General features: G+C 41.2%; 1 protein-coding gene across 7 annotated transcripts in view; it reads right to left on the bottom strand.

Moving 5' to 3' along the window:
• The window catches only part of LOC122551346 (thioredoxin domain-containing protein 6), a 67,140-nt gene that overhangs the window by 30,192 nt on the left and 17,873 nt on the right, over window positions 1-19,075 (bottom strand). For all 7 annotated transcript variants that reach the window (XM_087988590.1, XM_043693083.2, XM_043693087.2 and 4 more), the window contains 5 exons: window positions 17,416-17,473; window positions 7,237-7,340; window positions 6,294-6,365; window positions 4,595-4,711; window positions 750-825 (listed from right to left, as the gene is read on the bottom strand). In XM_087988590.1, the coding sequence (XP_087844716.1) occupies window positions 750-825; window positions 4,595-4,711; window positions 6,294-6,365; window positions 7,237-7,340; window positions 17,416-17,473 (427 nt within the window). The remainder of the gene's footprint in view (window positions 1-749; window positions 826-4,594; window positions 4,712-6,293; window positions 6,366-7,236; window positions 7,341-17,415; window positions 17,474-19,075) is intronic.

Here is a 19,075-nt window from a genome sequence, read left to right as displayed (position 1 = left end):
TGATTATATTTCAAACAAGCTGGTTAACAGCAAATTACTCAACACAGAGCAGAGACTGAACTCTGGGACTTTCAGTTCTGTATACACTGATCCACTGAGACATTGCAGAGGAATCTGTCTAAAGCTATCATTAACAACGCTATAAGGAGACATTGCTTTGTGCAGAAGTAGCAATACAGTACATCAGGATGTAGTCCATAATTACCTACACATGACAGTTCAGTTGTAGCACTTTTGACTGAGGTAGATATACAGAAAAATAGAAAAAAAGAGAACAAAAAGTTCATTTGTGAATTGTTCCCTCCTCTTGAGCTACAGTCTTTAGATTTCAACAGTTAGGAGCCAATCATTTGCTGTCTGAATGAAGCAATTGTAGAGGACTTTGATTTTAATTCATAATTGTAAATTTTGAAACACTAATTGGACTAATCCAGTCGATCATGTGGTGATCGTAATGAGGCCATCCAGTTGGAACTCATAGAATATGAGTTCTCTAATTGAACTGATTAACAGATCAAATTAGGGAGCCCTGGCTGACAGATAACAAGAGCAGCGTCAGGCATTCTGTCACTCTGAGAGCCGGCTCTGAGGGAGCTGAGCCAGTGTCAGGGATTTTCCACTTGTAAATAAAGGATGACTTGATGACTGGATACCAACTCCTGTGGAGTCATTTCAGATCAATGAAAAAGCATTGCTTTCAAAATCATAGGTCACCTTCTGCTGTTTCAACTGAAGATTTCATTGCTTACCCAGATCCTCCTCTTCATTGTCTTCCACCAATATCACTTCCTCCTTTTGCTCTTCTGATAAGCCTTCATCTCTGATCTAAAGGCCAAAAATGAAACAGCTTCAATTGACTGACTTACAATATTCAGAAGTATTTTATTATTAGATGATAACCCTTGGCTCATGTTAATCAGCACCATCGTAGAAATGGATTCTAAGCAGATTTGTGGGCAGAAGCTGGTATTCAAGAAACTAGGAGCTTAATTTAAGGAAGAACCAATATCAGGGAACAGAGCTATAAAGTTGGCCATGCTCAATGCAATATATATTGGCATGAGGGAAAAATCTTTGAGGGGACAAAGGTTGGATTCCAATTGAGCAGGAAGCTGAGGGATATAAACTTAAGATGAGAAAGAAAGAGAATAGAAAATGGTCAGATTGGGGTTTGATCAACAAATATATTGAACTAAGACAACTGAAAAGTGATGATGGCTATTTGTACCTTTAACTTGTTATTCATGTTTAGCGTCAAACATGCTGAGCCAGGAATTTCCATTTGTGTCATACATCTGTATAGTTGTGTATGTGCTGCGGCTCTTATTTGGGTATAAAATGAATGGAAAACACACCAACTTCACACTGGACAATTTGTACTCCACCTTGCATTAATTTGGTGAGCAACATAAAGACAGTTAAAAGGTAGAAAACAAAGGGCAAATGTAAATAGCTGGAAGTTGTCAGTGACAAAGATTTTTTTAAAAATCTATTCTAGCTTAGTCAATATTTACAAAGCAGCAAGTCCCAGGTTGAGTGCTGAGTCTGTTGAAAATTAGCTAAACTCAAATACAGATGTTACAGGGAATCACAGTGCTCCAGGAAAAAGAAAACCATGTAGCATTCAGTGAAGCCAAATCTATTCCAATACAGACCCCCTGGCTTTTAAAACAGGGCAAAGACACCTATAAAAACTGGATCAAAGGAACAAAATATTTATTAGCACAATTAGGTTATTCAGTCTCTGCAACAACATTCAAGAAGATCAGGGATGATCTGATTGTGGCCTTGACCCTATTTTCCTGCCTGACATCTTGTGATGCTTTAGTTGTAATGCACCCTGTAACTGAAACACTTGCAGACGCTCATTTTGGAAAATGGCCAGTTGAGTAAGGTGCAGAATCACCTGTGAAGCCCATAAAACTCACCATGAATCAATGGAAGCAAGTGAGGAAGCAAGTGAAACATCACAACTGTAAATGTTGCATCTTCTTATTTTTATGCTTTTTAAAACTGTGGATTGAAATAAGAAGGAACGCAGGGATTCACAAGAATTGCTGCATGTTTTGAAAGTTAGGATTTTATAACTGTTGTGAACTCAATTTGTGCCACGCTGGCTTGTAGCAATGTGCAAACTGAATTCAATGGTTGTTTATAAGTGAAGCTGCTTAATTGTCAAGTAGTGGTCATTTCTCAATGATAAAGCTCCTCTGCTTGCCAACAACTATGTCCCAATGAAAAGTCACAGGACTTGAAACATTAACTCTGTTTTCTCTGCATCGATACTGTCAGACCTGCTGAGTTTCTCCAGCATTTTCAGTTTTTATTTGTTTCAGATCTCCAGCATCCGCAGTTCTTTGTTTCATTATAACTATGTGATTATTTACCATGTCATGAATCATCTTGGTCTGTCAACAAGTAGCTGATCTTTTCTCCAGCATATGCTGCAAGTTGCAGCTTTAAATTGGAGAAGTCAGACATGTTTTATAAGTGAACCGGCCATTTGGCACCTCTTATAAACCAATAGAAGTACTCAGAAAAATGAAGATTGATGAGAAACGTTCAGCTCAATAAGAAACAACTGAACAGATCGTGTGAGCAAAGGCAATGGCAGTGTTTTTCCAGTTAACACTACACAATATTTTATCTTGATTATGTGTGTCTGTGTGCGTAAGAGGAGTTTATAAAGAGTTCAGAGTTTTCTTTTGTTACTTAATTACTTGTTATTTAATTGCTCAATTTAATTGTTTACTTGCAGCTGGAAACTAATAATTTGTATAACAAAATAGTAAATTCTTGCTAAGTACTGAAACCTGGTCTGTTTTTTTTGATCAGCCTGGATCTGAAAATCAGATGCTTATTTCTTTTCAAAGTTTTAACTTTTATAATAGCACTGGAGTTTGATTGTGTATGTGTTTATCCTAGCGAGATTTGATAGAACTCTGAAATTCCACACTACTACTTCCAGTTCGCTGACCCTGGTTTTAGTGTAGAAATTCTGGAATGGACCTGAGGGGTTGAAGCCTTTGCTACATCTTTGAAATGATTAACATGTTAATGGTCAGGCAGCAGGGGCATGAGAAAGGTGTGCAGAGTTGGATTGGAGAGAGATTAGCTGAGTCAGCATTTCATACACTCCAGCTTTTGTTTGCCACCTAGCATAAACTGTGATGAGGCAACTTATAAAACTTTCCACTGTATTTTTCATGTAAAAGTACACACGACAATAACTTTCTATTCTATTCTATCACACTAATATAGGTTTCTTTAGTTTCTTACAGATTCCTGTTGGCTAATTTGTGCTGGATTCCACACAGAATCAGGTAGATTCTCTCAGATTATCTCAGGATACATCCCAGTGGACCTCTCCGGCCACCCCAGAACTGCCTGAGCATCGAGTAAGTTATCAAAGGTCGACCACTTTTTTTCTGAGTCAGGTGTCAACTATGTATTAAGATTTTTCTTTCTCCATTCTGTCTCCCAGAGCCCTTCACATCAATAGCAAATCTGTACAAAAGAATCTGCTCACTCCCTCCACCTCCAGACATGACCAGGAATGAAACAGCAGTCCAGGGATGACTGCCTTCCTCTGATTTCTCAAAGCCTTCTTCTCTTTAATAGTGACAGTGAGACAATAACTTGGCAGCACCCCACAGTAGTAAATTACAGCAGATTGTTATTGGAGTCTATGCCCTGTGATTCTAAGACATCATTGGTGCACTGCATGTCCTAACCAGTGCAATCAAGGTAAGTTAGCCCTAAACTGGGATCAAATATGTCTTTTGCACAGGTGACAGGCCTGTTAGGACACCTGGGAAAAGGTACTAATGACTACATGGGCGGCACGGTGGCACAGTGGTTAGCACTGCTGCCTCACAGCGCCAGAGACCTGGGTTCAATTCCCGCCTCAGGCGACTGACTGTGTGGAGTTTGCACATTCTCCCCGTGTCTGCGTGGGTTTCCTCCGGGTGCTCCGGTTTCCTCCCACAATCCAAAAATGTGCAGGTTAGGTGAATTGGCCATGCTAAATTGCCCGTAGTGTTAGGTGAAGGGATAAATGTAGGGGAATGGGTCTGGGTGGGTTGCGCGTCGGTGTGGACTTGTTGGGCCGAAGGGCCTGTTTCCACACTGTAAGTAATCTAATCTACATATAGTTGTAAAACAAATGAAAATAAGGAATGAGGTATACTATTTATTGACTAAATGTTTCTGAATTATAGTTTGAGGACCACTTTTATTTCTAAAAAGAGAGACATGTTGTCAAAAGTTTTTATCTTTCACTCATCAGGACAAAAACAAGAATACCAAATTTCAATTCTTGTGATGGTTTGAAATTTGGCATTCTTGCATTAGAGGAGAAAGTGAGGTCTGCAGATGCTGGAGATCAGAGCTAAAAATGTGTTGCTGGAAAAGCGCAGCAGGTCAGGCAGCATCCAGGGAACAGGAGAATCAACGTTTCGGGCATACCCTTATGCCCGAAACGTTGATTCTTGCATTAGATCCTAATGAGTGCAAGGTGAAAAGCTTCAGTCATATGTTTCCGTTTTCAGCAAGCTTTAGCTACTTTCTTGTCCTTTGTCAATAATAATCTCACCACTTTGCGTTCAGCTCCTCCCTCTAGGACCTTCTTTTCAGTGCGTAGTTGTTCGTGGATGGTCTTTTGTAGCAATGGGGCATTTGCTCCTCTCACAACAGCAACTAACTGTCCTCCCTGCAAATGGAGACAGGGAAATACTCAAAGTAAACGAAGTATTTTGAATAAAAAACAGTCTTCACTGTCAGTCAAATGTCCAGATATTTAGTAGACATTGCCATTCCAAGCAGACATATCAAAATTAAGAGAATTGGGCAACCTGTCAATTGTTCAATAAAAATAAAACCTGGTGAAATACTAATGTAAGGTCAAAAATCTGATGTGCAAGATACGAAATAAAGACAAACAGAAAATGTTGAAAGCACATAGCAGGTGTGGCTGCATTTGTGGGAATACTAAAAGAGTTAATGCACTGAATTTCACTGGTCAGTAATCAGTAAGGGGAAAGGCTGGTATAATTATGGGGAACTTGGTCAGATCTGTTCCATGATGCAATCCCAACAGTGGGCATTATACCATCAGAGGAATCTGAAAGTGGACAATATGCCTGCCTGAAGGGGAACAGTTGATTCACACATTTAAAGGGCCCATTAAAGGGCAATTTACCATGTTGACAATGGTGCTAGGCAACTGATAGGATGTGGAGAGGTCACTGGCAGTCTCCCACACTTCAGAGTAATTTCAAACTCTTGGACATCAGGGTCATTATGGCGATAATCAGGAACATCAGGGTGGTGAACCCTTTGTGCTAATTAAATCAAACACACAGAAAAGCTCACCTAGCCTGGTAATCTGTTAAAGTATGAGTGAAAGAAAACTCCCCAAATACCAATATTGAAAAGAAAATCAATTTTACTCTTTAACTCTAAAAGTGAACATTAAACAACAACTATATACAACTCTAAACCTCTTTTCCTTAAATGCTTGTTATCTACCTCTATAGCACTATACTGGTCCAATTAAAACTACATCCACTTAATTTTCAAAACCAGACAGCGGCTGTCATTGTCGGTGTTGGTCTTTTTCTGCTGTAGATCTCCCTGGGTCATCTTTCATCTTTTGCTGCAAAGATGTTTCATATGAAAAAGATACCTTTGGTAGAGAGTGTTTTGAATAGCACTCTCTCTCTCTCTAGATGGCAGGTTTTTCTCTCTATCAAAATTTCTGCTTCTTTTATACCCCAGACATTGGATCGGATCATTGGTTCGATGTTGTCAAAACAGTAAAATTCAAATTCGATTGGGTTTAGTATCCTGGGGTATAATTTAAACTAATTGGTTAAATTTGAACTGTTGTGAAAACATCGCTACCAAACTCAGGTATTTGTTCCACAGCCAAGTGTTACATATTTTCAATTTTCCAGTACACTCTGAGATTGCTAGTCAGTCGCATGACAGGTGCCTGCATTCACTCTCTCTTAAAGGTTCAGTACACGCCTTCAACTTCATAACAGGGTTAACTTCCATACCTGTGTCACCACCACTCTATACTACCACAACCATCACTACCCCTGCAGATCCTAAGGGCACATCTGGGCATGATACCAGAAGGTTGGCAGCATCAACAGAGCTCATCACTTAATAAGAGTTAGCTGTGAAGGGGCAGAGGCAAAGGGTAGGGGATGATGCAGTAATACAATTTAAACTAGAGAAAATGTGATTTATCTTTTGCCATTTAAATCCATTTAATGTTTACTCACTCCATAGAAAAGGAAGGTGGGTTCACATCTCCCTCTGTATTTTTGCAATGACTCAATGATATCTGCTTCAGCCTAAAAAAAAGTAGAAACAGCGATGAATTGAATGAATCAGAAACATCTATGTTCAATTCAGTAACACAATTGCTTGCAACTTTTCTTCTGAACGTAATTGACTCTTGTTCTACAACACTGGAGCAAATGGAAGTTGGCTATTACTAATCTTCCACAATTTGCTGAGCTAGAAGATGGTCAAAATAATTGTTAACACTTATGCCGATCTTTCCTCATCAGGTTAGGAGATCAAGCCTTGATAAGCAGCAACTTAGTATTCAGGCCTGTTCCAAAATATCAGCATGGAAAACGAGCAAGGATGCTTCACACAAGGTTACTGTGCAACTTCTCTTGGCTAAAGCCTTTGTTCGGCCTTCCTTCATGGAGAGTGGGCCTTGTTAACGTTATAAAGCAAAACCAAAATACTGAGGATTCAGCAGAACCGAAATAAAAGCAGAAAGTGCTGGAGAGGCCAATTTAACATCGAGTAAGACACAATTTTGAGCTCCAAAGGAGAGTCAAATAGGACTCAATGTTAACTCTGATTCTCTCTCCACAGACAATTCCAGACCAGTTGAGTGTCTCCAGAATTTTGTTCCTTTAATTCAGGTCTCCAGTATCGGCAGAACTTTGCTTTTACTTGAATATTTAATTCACTACCATTTTCTCTTTCATGCTCCCATTGAAGACTTCCTGCTCGCTCTCTCTCTCTCTGATTGAATTACAGTTTGAAAAGTTCAACTTGGGGGTTCTGAACCGGTCAAATTGGTCTCAAAACTTCAACTCTGGTTCTCGTGTTTTAAGCCGTCTTTGAGCAATATGACATCGATATGGGGTGAGGTGAGAAACAAACTGCTTCTCCAATACTCCACAATAATATTGAGTGTCTTACCACGGCAAAATGCAAGTGATCATCTCCCAATTCATTTTTAATCTTCCGAAACAAACTGACGACTGCCTTGCATGGACCACACCAAGCTTGATACACATCCACCACTGCCAGAAAGAGTTAACATAATTGCATATTAATTCCAGCTGTCCGAAATGGATCAAAATTTGCTTTATAATAGATTCATCGCTGTGTAATATTATCAACTTAATTTGTGTCATTTTATGTTCATCAAGTCAATCTTTGCATATGACTAGGTGTTTGGCATAGTCAGGTTTTCATTCATTGTGTTCTCAATTTCTCCCTTCTATTATTGAGTTATGGCTCAGTAACATTTATTGTACAGACCTCAGCTGTAGTGAAGGCATTATGAACTAATCATGTAATGTTGACTGATGTCATGTGGAGGGCAGAACAAACTGTACCACTGTTTGCAGCTAAAGCTCTCAATACCTTTACACCTCTCAACCTGCATATTCCAATGCATTCCTGGCTGGTCTCCCATGTTCTATTCTCCCTAAACTCTGCTGCTGGCCATGTCACAATTTGCAACATATCCCATGTACCCAAAATCAGTGTTTGCTCACCAACATTCACAAGATATTGGAATACAAGAGCCTTGCTCCAATTGTATAAGAACACTGGTGAAACTGCACTGAGTACTGTGTGTAGTTCTCGTCCCCTTGCATAAGGAAGGATATACTTACCATAGAGGGTGTGCAGCAGAGGCTCACCAGACTGAATCCTGGGATGGTGGGAATCTTATGAGCAGGGATTGAGCAGGCTGGGCCTGCAGTCACGGGAGAGAAGAAGAATGAGAGGCATTCTAATAGAAACTTATGTAGAGAGATAGAAACCATGCAAAAGGACTGCTGCCCCTGGCTGTGAGGTTGATAATCAGGGGAGACAGTCTCAGAATAAGAGGCAAACCATGTAGGACTAAGATGAGGAGCAAGTTCTTCACTCAGAGGATGGTGAAGCTTTCGAATGATTTACCTGAGAATACTGTGGAAGTCCTTACATTAAGAAAGTTCAAGATATATGTCAATAGATCTCCAGTCACTCATGATATCAAGGAATGTGGAGATGGTGTGGGCATATGGTACTGAGGTAAATGATCAGCCAGGATTTAAAATGATGGAGCAGACAATGCCCAAGTAGGTTGCAGGGGCAGAATCACACAACTCCTACAGCATGGAAGCAGGTCTTTTGGCCCATCGAGTCCATGCTGACCCTCTGAGGAGCATCCCATCCAGACCCGCACGCCGACCCTATCACTCCACATTTCCCATGCCAACCCACCTAGGCTGCACAACCCTGAACACTATAGGAAATTTAGCATGGCCAATCTGCCTAAATTGCACAGCTTTGGACTGTGGGAGGAGACTGGATCACCCTGAGGAAACTCATACAGACATGGTGAGAATGTGCAAAGACAGTCACCTGAGGGTGGAATCGAATGCGAGTCCCTGGCACTGTGAAGCAGCAGTGCTAACCACTGAGCCACCGTGCCACCCTTATGGCCTACTCTGACTCTTACATTCCTATAAATGCTGGTCTGCCAGCTTACAGCCACATCACATGAAAACAGAAGAAATCCTCCTCCAGCCCCACAACTTTCTGAGATACCTGTGCTCCTCTAGCTTTGGCATTCTGCATATGCTTGACTTTACTCTCTCTTCTCTTGGCACCTTTGCCTTCAGCTGTCAGGGTCCGAGCTTTAGAATTCTCTCCCTAAATCTCTCTGCCTCTCCTTAAAACCTGCTGTACTGCTCAAGCTTTTACTCTTCCAAATCCAGATCTCCAAACCGGGCCCAGTGTCACATATGGTTAGATAAAACCCTTGTGAAAGGTCTTAAAAGCGTCTTACTACATTAAAGGTTCAGAAGAGTTTCACCCGGATGTTGCAGGGAATGGACGGTTTGGGTTATAAGGAGAGACTGGATCAGCTGGGACCTTTGTCATTGGAGCATTGAAGATTGAGAAGTGATCCCATAACGCTTTAAAAAGTCATGAGGGGTATAGATAAGGTGAATGGCAGGTGTCGTTTTCCTAGGGTGGGGGATTTCATGACTAAAGAGCATACTTTTTAGGGTAAAGGAGAAAGATTTTAAAAAAGACATGAGGGGCATTTTTTTTAACACAGAGAGTGGTTCAATTTCCAGAGTAAGTAGTTGATGCAGGTACAGTTATAACATTTTAAAGACATTTAGATAAATAAAATAAATAAGAAATATTTGGAAGGATATGGGCCAACCGTAGGCAGGTGGGATAAGTTTTGTTTGGGATTATGGTTGGCATGGACTGGTTAGACTAAAGGGTCTGTTTCCGTGTTGTATGACTCTATGACTCTAAATACAAGTTATTATTGTATTATTATTGTTCTCTGATGACCATCATTGAATTAATCATTTTACAACAATCCAATACCTTTCCTGGTCTACAACTGGATCCAGCTCATAAACTGCTGGATTTGCTGAATTTTGTTTTAAGTGGAATTTTTTTACCACATGACCTGCTGGTCAGCTGCTCCACCATCAATGCCTATCACAACTTTGTTTCTCTCCAATGTCTAAGCTGTTAAAGTATGCAGGAAAAAGCTCCATAAGTAAAACAACCAAAACCTTGCACTATGGTCAATTTTAACATGTCATCTCAGGGCAGACATCATCAAACTGAGCTTCCATACCCGAGAGGGAATCACAGACATCCTGCAAGGTCATTTGAGTTCCATTTGTCACCACAGTGCTAATTTAGTCAGTAGCTACTGATTTCTGTGCATGTCTACTTATTCTCCTAATTTTTCTGAGGTTGTGGTGTATGAATGAATAGATGGAGCTAGTTTGAAGGGGTATTGACATGACAGAATCCGTATCTGTTTTGCAATGTTACTGCTGCTGAGCCGTCTTGTGACTGGAGGCTGGATATACTGGTGTCACCAATACTGGCAGACATTCATTAGTAATGACTACAGTGAGGAGGAAAGGTGTTTGCAGTTCTGTAAATGCCATGATTACAAGTCTACTCTTGTTACAGTAACCAAACTAAACAGGCCTATCTGTTGTCAATATTGACTTAAACCAGCAAAATGTTTGACTTTAGGGACTGAAAAGAAACATGGCTGGTGAAATTACAGAAGAGTCCAAGTGTTGTTTTTGTCTTTTCTTGAAAGTAGGTCAGGTCAGCAACCTGTTACAGATACATTCATTTGAAAAATCAGTCAGGCTTGTAAAATGTTTGTCGAATGTCAAATCCCTTGGAGAACATCACTCCCACATTACAATCTCTCAGGGGTGGATTTTACCCAGCCCCTGAATGCTGTGGGCATTGCTGGGAAAGTTGGGAAAATCGTGTGAGATGGCTAGTGAGGATCTTCTTGTGTTCCAAGCAAAAACTTCCATTTTCCTACATGTTGAATGTGAGATGAGATTCCCATCATCACCTGGTCTCACCTCATTTTTATATGGTTTCCCACTCTCCCACCGACTGGATGGAAATGAGACAGCGAAAATTCCCCAACATGAAAGTCAGAGTAACTGTAGGTCTCCACTTGTAACACCAGGCTTCCATCTTGGACACTAGGCCCTGAAATCTCATGGTACATTCCAACTTCATGCATCCCTCCCCGTACATGGACCTTGGCATCCGACAAGTATCAGTCTCATCCAGCCTCATAGCATATCTCTGCTCTGCTTACAAGAATACTCTGCACTTCAAAGCTGATATTTGGAGTACACTGGCACCTTTCATTGAAATGTTGTTGCCAGGAGACCTTGTGGACTGGATCAGGGAGCATCTCAGGTTTCCTTGCTTGCTCTCTGAGTATTCATTAACTTTGTGCCTCCTTGGAGGCTTACAGCATCTGTACTTTGCAATTTTTATGCTTTGTCCTCCCAGCCAGAGCTTAAATATTCACAATGTTTCTGTCTTGCCTTGCCTTTAGCACAGACACAAAGCTAACCAGCTTGTCATGGCTGCCAGCAGTCATCAGTCAAGGAGGTGGACATGTTGCTGCACACCAACATGTTACATCAATTGCTCACCTGCACCATGTGCCAACAGCATGCAGCAAACAAAATGCATGAGCATCAACCAAACAGTCATGTCTCAAGGTCTGAGAGTAGTCCTCAGTCAGGTTGTGGGTGATATGCTCCAATCCAGGGCTCTTGGCGCACAGCGAGTCAACAGCAGCCCTTGATATTAAGCCGGAGGCTTGGTGACGGTCTGTTAGCATTTCAAGGGTCCATATCTCTGTTGTCTGGGGTGGGGGCCACACTCTGCCTTACGTGTCCAGGGCAACATGTCTAGGCTATTGCGGTAAGTCAGTCGGGGCTAGCCCATCATCAGATGGGGCCGCCCATCCAAGATTGTCAGGGGATAGATCATGAATAGGCCTGGGGTGAGATTTGGAGGAAGGACGCTGGGATACAAATAACAGATGTGAAAGGGGTGGTGGGAAACTCAACGTAAAAAGGAGGTGGGAGATAATGGAGCATGGAAGAGAAAGGGGTAATGTTGGGAGGCTAGTAGTGGGAGAAAGTGAGGATTGCAGATGCTGCAGATTAGAGTCGAGAGTGTGGCGCTGGCAAAGGACAGCAGGTCAGGCAGCATCCAAGGAGCAGCAGAACTGACGTTTCGGGCATAAGCCTTTCATCAGGAATCAGGAATATGAGATTTGTCATCAACACTCAGCAGTACCTTGGCTCTGATGCAGTGTGAGGGTTCAGTACACTCCTATATCTGAGAAATTGACTCAATATAGAGGTTGGGTGGGAATGTGGGAAAGTTCAAAGCCAATGGGATTGACAGGGAGAGCTACCAACAAGAAGGTTAGATCTCATGGAATACAGGGAGAACTAGCCATTTGGATACAGAACTGGCTCAAAGGTAGAAGACAGAGGGTGGTGGTGGAGGGTTGTTTTTCAGACTGGAGGCCTGTGACCAGTGGAGTGCCACAAGGATCGGTGCTGGGTCATCTACTTTTCATCATTAGAAATATAGTTAGTAAGTTTGCTGATGACACCAAAATTGGAGGTGTAGTGACAGCGAAAAAGGTACCTCAGATTACAATGGGATCTTGATCAGATGGGCCAATGGGCTGAGAAGGGGCAGACGAAGATTAATTTAGGTAAATGTGAGGTACTGCATTTTGGGAAAGCAAATCTTAGCAGGACTTATACGCTTAATGGTAAGGTCCTGGGGAGTGTTGCTGAGTGCAAGTTTATAGCTCCTTGCAAGTGGAGTCACAGGTAGTAGGATAGTGAAGAAGGTGTTTGGTATGCTTTCCTTTATTGGTCAGAGTATTGAATACAGGAGTTGGAAGGTCATGTTGCGCTGTACAGGACATTGGTTAGGCCACTGTTGGAATATTGCATGCAATTTTGGTCTCCTTCCTATTGGAAAGATGTTGTGAAACTTGAAATGGTTCAGAAAAGATTTACAAGGATGTTGCCAGGGTTGGAGGATTTGAGCTATAGGGAGAGGTTGAATAGACTAGGGCTGTTTCCCTGTAGCGCCAGAGGCTGAGGGAGACACTTTATAGAGGTTTATAAAATCATGAGGGGCATGGATAGGACAAACAGACAAAGTCATTTCCCTGGGGTGGGGGAGTCTGGAACTAGAGGGCACATGTTTAGGGTGAGAGGGGAAAGATATAAAAGAGATCTAAGGGGCAACCTTTTCACACAAAGGGTGGTATGTATATGGAACAAGCTGCCAGAGGAAGTGGTGGAGGTTGGTACAACTGCAACATTTAAAAGGCATTTGGATGGGTATATGAATAGGAAGGGTTTGGAGGGATATGGGCCACGTGCTGGTAGGTGGGACTAGATTGCATTGGGATATCTGGTCGGCATGGACGAGTTGGACTGAAGGGTCTGTTTCTGTGCTGTACATCTCTATGACTCTAAATGTACATTTGGCAGCTTCCTCAATGGAGGAGACCAAGTCCACAAACTGTATGAGGTGTAACTGTTGTTTTTGTCCATCGTGTTTCAAACGACGAGGGTGCAGTGGAGCTGAAAATACTGCAACCACAATTAGAGTCGGTAGTGAAGCTGTTTCATTCTCTGAAGGAGAAGCTTCACTTTAAAGCATTGTGAGGTCCTTTAAAAGGCAATACAGCATTACACAGTCACTCATACAGTACAGGTAAAAGAGACCTGCGAGCACTACATGCTCAATGTGAACCTTAGACAACTGTATGGAGTACAAATCCTGGTCCAAACACTCTTGACCACACCCAGCATCAGGAATCAATCCCACTAATGGCTGTGCTGCACAAACAATGTCCTGTAACCCAGAAAGATACGCCTTAAATATGCGAATGACGATCACTTTCCAGGTTCCCAAAGCCTGCACATGGTGCAGGAGCCACTCACTTCACAGCTTGGGCCATAAAACCTTGTGAGGCACGAAGGATAGCCGGGCCCTGCACATTGAATCTTGTACTAGCTGTTAGACAGCACACAGTCAGAACCTACTGACAATAAAATGCCACCTTTGCCGCGAATATGCTCTCAGAAACTCTTCATTTGCCCTTTTCCTTTCACTATGTCGTGGATAACCCCGCCATGATGAGTAATTCTGCCTATGGTAGTGGGAGTTGCAGGGTCATGGCGCAGAGGTGAGCTGGGGAGATAGCATGAGAAAAGTCTATAGGCTCCAAGAGGGGAAACTCACAATGAAACCCACCAACATTTACATTTATCCAATTTCCAGTTAAAAGAAATTCAGCTCCCAGTCATCAGTAGACATGTTGCCTTTCTGTTCCTGCGTGGGGCATAATTACCTCGTTAGTACTAACTTGCTCTGTGAACCTTTAAATATAGATGCTACACTATATTAACCAAATGGGTTAGTTCCTGCATTTTAGTTTCTGGCAACCTTGTACAAGCAAAGCCAGGATTCTTACATAAATAGCATCAGTTAGAAAATATGGAATGGAATTTCCTGTGGGGGCTTATTTGCAATGCTAAATAAAGTGCTTCTGAGTGTACACCTATTTTTACAACATCAATTTTCTCTTAAATTTCCTGCCATGCATCAGAATGTAAAATTTAATGGAAGGAAAATGAAAACAGCATCAACAATTTGACACATGAGAAGTGGTGAACTCATAACAGTTATTCCTTCTTCAAGTATCAGACCTTTAGGCCAGCCATCAGTCTGCACATTTTAATTTTTTAAAATGAGAATTACATTGAGTCAAAAAAATGTCATTCAAGTAACAGATCATAGTGAGAATAAGTTATTTCAAGAACCATCAAGAAAAATAACATTAAAATGCCAGGAAAATTCTTGCCTTAATTTTACATTCCATTTTAACCAGCAGAATTGTAGGATATTCAATAGAATAGCTTTGGGGGCATAACCATTTTAAGTATCTTTTTTGTATTCATTAATGGGATGTGGGGATGGCTGACTGAGTCAGCATTTATTGCCTACTCAGAGGGCATTTAAGAGTCAACCACATCGCTGTTGGTCTGGAGTCACATGTTGGCCAGACCAGATAAGAATGGCAGATTTCTTCCCTAAAGGACATGACTGAATCAGACAGGGTTTTCTGATAATCAACAATAATATCATAATCATCATGTGGAGGTGCCCGTGTTGGACTGGGGGTGGGCAAAGTTAAAAATCATACAACACCAAGTTATAGTCCAACATGTTTACTTGGAAGTACTAGCTTTCAGAGCATTGCTCCTTCATCAGGTAACTCGTGTGGCAGGATTTTTGGAAGGCAGTAGAAGTCCCCTATGCGAGAAGTACATGGGATGAGGGTGTGTAGGATACTCTGAAGGACTGGCTCAAAAATCTTGATCAATGTGTTTAGTTCACGGGTGTGCTCTTTGGTCGGGTTGGCTGGTAGTTGTCTGTAGTGTTCCTGGTTGTTCAGTTGTTGGTACACATCCTTGCGGTCATCCGTTCTATTCTGAATGAAGATGGCTCCTCCTTTATCTGCTGGTTTGATGACAGTGTTGCGATTGGTTTTGAGAGCATGAATGCTGTCGCGTTGTGAAAGGGTGATGTTTTGGTCTACCTTCTGCCCCACTAGTTACCTGATGAAGGAGAAGTGCTCTGAAAGCTAGTACTTTCAAATAAACCTGTTGGACTATAACCTGGTGTCGAATCATAGTCATCATTAGACTCTTAATTGAATTCAAATTCCATCATTTGTCGGTGACATTAGCTGAGCTTCTGGATTACTAGTCTAGTGATAATACTATTCAGCCACTGCCACACATTTGCACCCCCCCCCCCCCCCCCCCCCCCCCCCCCCCCGCCGCCCCCACCACCACTACTGCAAAATGTGTTCAGGTGAGAGAATTGTTGCAAAAGATCAAGGAAATTATGCACATGTCAATTGAGTTTATCAGCTATTTGCTATACACTCTTATTAAATGTTTAACTTGATGCAAATTCACTGATATAGCATCTCCCCGCCATTCCATATCCAGTCTAAGATGACATCACCAAGACACCAAATCTCTGCTGTTACAATAGTTATGTGGCAGGCAGATTTAAATAACCTGCAGTTTCCTGCAGCTAAATATTGGAAAAGTTGAAGCCACTGTATCTGGCCCCTACCATAATCTTTGCTCTTTGATGCACACTCAAATGTCTCTCCTCAGCCAATGTCTGGCTGAACTGGACTGTTTGTAACATCAGCACCTGCTCAACCCTGAGCTAAGCTTATTCATCACTGACACAAACATTGCTGATCACCATCTCCATAGTAGTCCTTGCCCCTATTCTGTCTACCACTGAAATCCATGTTCATACTCCAGATTTACTCACCCTAATCCTCCCCTGGTTGGCTTCCATCCATTACACTCTTTGGGCTGGGTTTTCCCTGTCATGAATGACAAAGATTGTTGACGGAGCTGGGAGAATCACTTGACATCAACAACAAGGAGCTTTCTATTGTCGAGAGCAAAACGTCCTACTTTCCAACAAGTGTAGAATAGCGAGATGAAATTCACTCTCGTGAACAGTGAGAGGTCTACTTGCATGCATTAGCACCTCATTTTTCTGTCATCACACCTCATCGATATGTAGTCGTCCATTCTCCCACCACTGTTGCATGGATGGCGATAATTCCTGACCTGAAAGTCAGAGCTGTAACCTGGCAACTGCAGCTCGCTGCTTGCCCCTCCTGACTTTTATTAGCTGCACACTCCATCAACAGTGAATGCACACACATCCCACTGCCACCTTGCAGGACCTCCAGGTCCCTGTTGGCAGAAGAGGGTGCCAAATGCTCTCTGTTTAATATGCCCAAGGAAAATAAAATCAACTAGGGCATCTACAGACTGCCAGCCCTTGACCGGGCACTCGCTAAGCTTTAAAAACTGCGCCAGGAATTCTAAGATGTCGTGGCAGTGGTAGTACTTTAGCGTGTGTCAAATTAGAGAAAGCAACGAGCATTCATTAGAGCACATGCAGAGAAAACCCAAGGAAAATCAGTGAAAAACCCCTTACCCTCACTATGTTCTAGGAAGATTCAGCCCCATAAGTGATAGCTCATCCAAAACCTTGCTTTATGTATCTACCCTGCACACACCCTGACAGCCATTACCTCTGGCTTCACTGAAAGTCATTAACTGCTGATCTACTACCACCTTCAATTTACAAGTGTTACTTTTAAGTTTACACTTTTCTATTGTTTCACCCTATTTCTGTGATGCCTCCTTCTGCATCTTTGGTTATCTACAACTCAAGCTCCGGAACTTCCTTCTTAAATTACTCCACCCTTCCACTTTCTTCTGCTGCTTGAAAATTTAATCCTTATCTCCTTCCCTTGTAATCTTCACTGCTGACTCAACATCCAGTGCTTCCTTACATCTGACATGCCTGGTGATAGGGACACATTTAGGGACACATTTAGGGACACAAACCAATGTATATTGCTATATTATTACCTGTTGCCTTAAAAGATGATTTGGAAGAACTTTGACAATCATACATGAACATTACCTCCGTGGTACTTTAAGATGGTTTTTACTGTGCAATATAAGTATTCTATTATGATGTATCCATAGTTGCATCCTTTCTATTTCAGCAAAGATGCTAATCTGTCTATTCTGAAAACTTCTGTTAAAATACTGGACACAATAATTTCAGTGGTTTGATATTAGCCAATGCAGAAAAATCTGAATTTAGCTTTGACAGGTTTCTTACCAATCAGTCCAGTAACAGCCAACATTTCATCCCATTGTTCCTGGCTCAAGATCGTCATCTGCAGCGAAAATAAGGGAGTAGATGTTGAATGTGATTAAGGATTATTACAAAGAAAAAAAGTCAGAATACCTCATTCCAAAATTTATTTCACATTAACAGGATGCACTTTCCTAGCTACACGAAGACTATACAAAACTATTTGAAGAGGTTATCATCTGTGAAATTTGGTGCTATCTCAGTGAGCTTAGAAATTTTTTTTCTCCCCACTGTGTTTTGAGTGCTGGTACTCTAAGCTCAGCTCCAGTCATTAAGGAATTTACAATGTTATAATTTGCAACAATTCTTCAATAAAATCTGTGATTGCTCTTCATTGTCACATATTGCATTAATTGCCTCAAATGAGCCAATGCGATTCCAATTCACATGAATGGTCATAAATTTAGCATCTCTTAACCAACATTCACACCAAAAACAGTTATCTGCTCATTGTTATTATTGTTTATCGAGCTTTGCTATGTAAAATTAATTGTCGCCCCTCTTGTGGCTCTGTGGTGATGTCCCTGGACCAAGAGACTTGGGTTCAAGTTCCATGTGCTCCAGAGGTATGTAATAACTCTTAAAACAGCTTGATTAGAAAACTAGGTTAAATCTTTGTAAAAACTAATTGTTTAAATTACCAGTTCGCCAGTCATTATTCTTTAAATTACATCATTAAAATATGCAGAACTTAGAAACTTCTGATATATGTTTCCTTTTCCTGTTTCACTGTTTTAATCGCTTCAAGAAGCAATAATATTATGTTAGTTTGTCCTGTTACTACTTCTTTTTATAAAAAGTTTCCAATGAGTTAAAATACTCAGCAAGTTCTCTGAATCTACACGATCTTCTCACTGATTGAAATATTCCTTTTAATTGTTTTCTATGAACATTAAGTACAAGATAATAGAGTGCTGATAGTAAATGAGCCAAGATAATTGCCAATGCTGGAAGTACAGAGAAGGAAGATTAATATCAGCAGAGATACTGTCACTGAACAGAGTTGTCTCAGCATCTTTAGTTTCCGGGTAAATTCATCTCCCACACACTTGGGAAAATTTACACTGACTCATTCAGACTGGGTTTCTAACATCATTAGCACTCATCTAAACAAGATTATATAATAGGACCAACTAAAACGTGCAGAAAAATAGGCAAAACATGATGCCATGACTCACTGGCAGTTCCAAGTTTTAAAAGGAATATTTACTGTTGATGAAGCAACCACTTTAGTTGGTTTGATTTCACCTCTGTCCCAGTAAATACATTTCTATAAATTCCTGTTTTTACTATTCTGGTGCAATCCGTTTTAAGCCATTTAAAATAAGCGGGATTAACAGATGTCCTCAAATTGTAGACAGAACCTCACACAAATATTTTGAACAGTGCACTTAAAGCTGAACCGGTGAGAAATCAAACCTGTTTATGCATTCCCAATTTCAGCTTCTTTGCCTTTAACAGCAAATGCTTCACACCCTGAGTGACACGAAGTCCAAACAGAGGAAATAATGTTCTTTTTGTGAATCAACAGGATCTGTCTGCCAGGACAGTTCGGACATTTCCAGTGATCGTTTGCAAGTATAACAAGTAACCATATGACAACAGATTTCATCTCTGTCTTCTT

Source organism: Chiloscyllium plagiosum, unplaced genomic scaffold, assembly GCF_037043375.1.
Source record: "Chiloscyllium plagiosum isolate Xiang-an unplaced genomic scaffold, Cpla_swu_hap1 HiC_scaffold_7, whole genome shotgun sequence".
Taxonomy (NCBI): Eukaryota; Metazoa; Chordata; class Chondrichthyes; order Orectolobiformes; family Hemiscylliidae; genus Chiloscyllium; species Chiloscyllium plagiosum.
Note: the sequence above shows the minus strand (reverse complement) of the source record. Positions and strands in the feature narration are given on the sequence as shown.